Raw genomic sequence first — 2,953 nt, forward strand, 5'->3', positions numbered from 1 at the left:
AGTGGGGACTGTTTATTTTGGAGTGATGAAGGTTGGGAGGGCAGTGAGCGCTGGGTTTTTCTGTAGATGTCTCACTCCTGTCAATCAGGAAGCCGTGACGCAAGTTATGGGTTGGGTTTGAGGTTTTGGAAACCTTTTAGAAAAGTCGATTTCCTCGCCCCATCATATTTCTGAAGTGTGAAGCCGTGGTGAAGGTTGGTGGCAAGCGGAGGGATGTCGGCCAAAATGCAGCTCCTTATCAGATGTAATGGGAGGATTTTCCTGGCTATTTGTTTAATCCTCTTTGTGGGATACACAGCACAAGGTAAAATGGGCAGTTGTTCTATTGGTAATCCTCTTTCTGGGCTCTGCAGTGTAGGCCAAGTAGGCAGACTCCGAATTTTTCAAACTGACCTTTTTCTAGGGGTAATGAGATCTACTGAGAAAACTTGTTTTTTGCTAACATTTCATTTTCTGGAGGGGGAATGGTAAGACAAGGTGCTTTTTGCTTGCTAGAGCATTTCTGTGTCCCTTTCCCAGAGCCCATGAGAAAAAGTCTTCATAAAATAAGCTGCTGTATGTGGGTATATTTTTAATGCATATATTATATTTTTTTTTAACTGGTGCTTTCATGGTGGTCCGGTTAGGTACTGTTATTCAGTTGTGTAGTTAAAGACAGAGTATGTAACAGTTCCTATGTCATAACTGCTACGGTCTGCTTTCTTGGGGGGTCAGGAAAGGAAACTAGTTGTAAGTATGAGGAAATTAAACGGTTTATTTGGTACAATATCGCAACATGCAGCACTAAAACAACTAAAAGGAAATGTTGATTCATGATGACATGTATCTTGGGGATTTGTTTCTTGTGAGGGAGAAGCACTTTTCAAGCACGTAGAGCATAATTTCTCCCCCAACCAAGGCTGTGATAGCGGTAGGCTTTCATTATGTATCTACCACTCGGAGGCTGATCTTGGAGAGATTATGGCCTGCTTTTTTTATGTTGCTTATTTCCAAATTATTGTTTATTTTGTTGCCACTGTTATTATTAAAAACCTTCTTAGTAATATGTTAAGAGAACAAAATTAGTATGAAAAAGGAATATGCTATAAAAGAAGCAGGAAATGATACCCAGGAGATCTTTTTTCTCTTACAGATGAGAGTAGGAGGTAGCTGAAAGTCATCTAGTACATTATGGAAATATGTAGGGCAATAGAGAAGAGTAATTATGGAAAGATATTCCCAAGAAACTGAGAAGAAATAGATAAAATGCCAACAGGGGGAGAATGCACCAGGAGGCTTCAGAACAAATTAATTACATGAGACAAAAAGGAAGGACAAAATGCCACTGTTTTTATCATTGCTTTGCGATTATTTTTTTTTTTGGTATTTTTTGAAGACCTGCTTTTCAGTGACAGCCCTGATCAGGCACCTGGGCAGCACCATAACTGAAACTGTGGGTTTATGTAACCCTGAGTCATGTCTAGGAGACACCTGAAGCATCTGTCCTCCAGCAACGTGCCCCAAAACCCTATGTAATCTCCAAATCTGCTCCTGCGGCAGGTAGCTCTTGGCATGCCCTGAGTTTCCAACCTGCCCACTAAAACTCATCCCATCGAACAGGAAAGGGCAGAGCTGAGACGGGTAAAGCCAAAGCGGGGTCAGTCCTGACCCCCTCTGGAGCCAACAGAGGGAGGGAGGGCACAGGAGCCAGCTCACTGCTGCGGTGGCTTGTCTCCTGGATATCTCAAGATACTGCCACCAGCTTCGGGGAGAGCTGAAGGTGGCCCAGCCCACAGGTCCCCTGGGGACGTGCTGTGCCCTGAGCTGGGGATGAGCCCTGCTGTGATGTCAGTGTGAGGCGGTGGTTTCCCACGGGTTTTCCATTTCTAATTCCCGTGGACTTCCCAGTGCCGTATGAGAGATGCACCCCACGTCTCTGATAGCAAAGATGTCACTTAGGATGTCAGTAGCCATTTAAAAAATATCTTCAGGGTTAATTTAGTTTTCAGCAGTTGAGCAAACAGGGCCACACAGATTAATTTCTTCTGCTCCTTTAAGCTTTACTAGGTGCTCATAAAGTAAATAGGTCCTGGTGAATAATGCCCTGGTCTTGGTGAATAACACACAGCTGATTTGATCAGGTGCTCCAATGCAGAAGGCAAGGTACAAGAGAGTGAGGTGCCGACCCGATGCCTGGTCTGCTAACTGCATCGAAGAGAACGGGCCCTGGTTTTACATGCCCACCGGTGGAGCCAACAGAATCCTTCCTCCCATGGCAGACCCGTCCCTGTAAGTTCTTGAGCTGCACACTCGTCATTAATGCTGGCACCCCCAAAAATGTCTGGTATTCTTGTCTTGATGGTCCTGCCACAGCTCAGCTCACCCATGAGAATGTGACGCTTTAATGTGTTCCCTTAAGAGATAATAGACAAAATAATAAACTTGGAATAAACTAGCTGCCACTCTGCGTTTCAGGATGAAGAGATACCAGGAGCTGGGTGACATATTCCCGCTCTCGGATGAGGGGTCCGGCTCCGGGTTCGACACTGTGCTGGAAGCAGAGCCAGCCTCCGGGTCAGGGCTTGGTGACACCAACGGCTTCTCTGAGGTGAAGCTGCCCGCCTTCTTCACGGGCCTGGGAGGAGGCGAGCTGCAGCAAAAGCTCACAGAGGAGGATCTGCTCCTGTAGGGCCGGAGATGGCGGCCTCCTGGTGCTGACGGTGGCCTCCCTCACCTCCTGCGCCCCTTCCCCAGGGCCTGACCCTACGCGATGGCCACTGAGGGGTTTATAAACCAATGCCAAATCAATAAAAACTTTGCCTTAAAATCTTTAGTGCTTTCACTCACTAAAAAAAAATATTGTTAACTGTGAGCTCACTCTTTGCTTTTATGGGCCAGGGCAGCCATCCCACTTGGGGGAACACAGCTTTGCAAGCCCTGTGTGGGCCTGTGTGGATGTTATCGCGCTCCAGCG

General features: G+C 46.5%; 1 protein-coding gene across 1 annotated transcript; it reads left to right on the plus strand.

Annotated features, from left to right (window-relative positions):
* The first annotated feature begins 213 nt into the window (after positions 1-213).
* SRGN (serglycin) lies at positions 214-2,668 on the plus strand. The gene is made up of 3 exons (XM_010084297.1): positions 214-304; positions 2,121-2,268; positions 2,455-2,668. The coding sequence occupies exons 1-3, from the start codon at positions 214-216 to the stop codon at positions 2,666-2,668; spliced, it is 453 nt and encodes a 150-aa protein (XP_010082599.1).
* Positions 2,669-2,953: the final 285 nt, after the last annotated feature.

The sequence above is a fragment of the Pterocles gutturalis genome, unplaced genomic scaffold (assembly GCF_000699245.1).
Source record: "Pterocles gutturalis isolate BGI_N339 unplaced genomic scaffold, ASM69924v1 scaffold39725, whole genome shotgun sequence".
NCBI classification, from domain to species: Eukaryota; Metazoa; Chordata; class Aves; order Pterocliformes; family Pteroclidae; genus Pterocles; species Pterocles gutturalis.

Coding starts and splice junctions, on each gene's coding strand:
- SRGN (XM_010084297.1), top strand. CDS start 214: ATGTCGGCCAAAATGCAGCTCCTTATCAGATGTAATGGGAGGATTTTC. Junction 305..2,120: donor TGTGGGATACACAGCACAAG/GTAAAATGGGCA, acceptor TGATTTGATCAG/GTGCTCCAATGCAGAAGGCA. Junction 2,269..2,454: donor CCCATGGCAGACCCGTCCCT/GTAAGTTCTTGA, acceptor TCTGCGTTTCAG/GATGAAGAGATACCAGGAGC.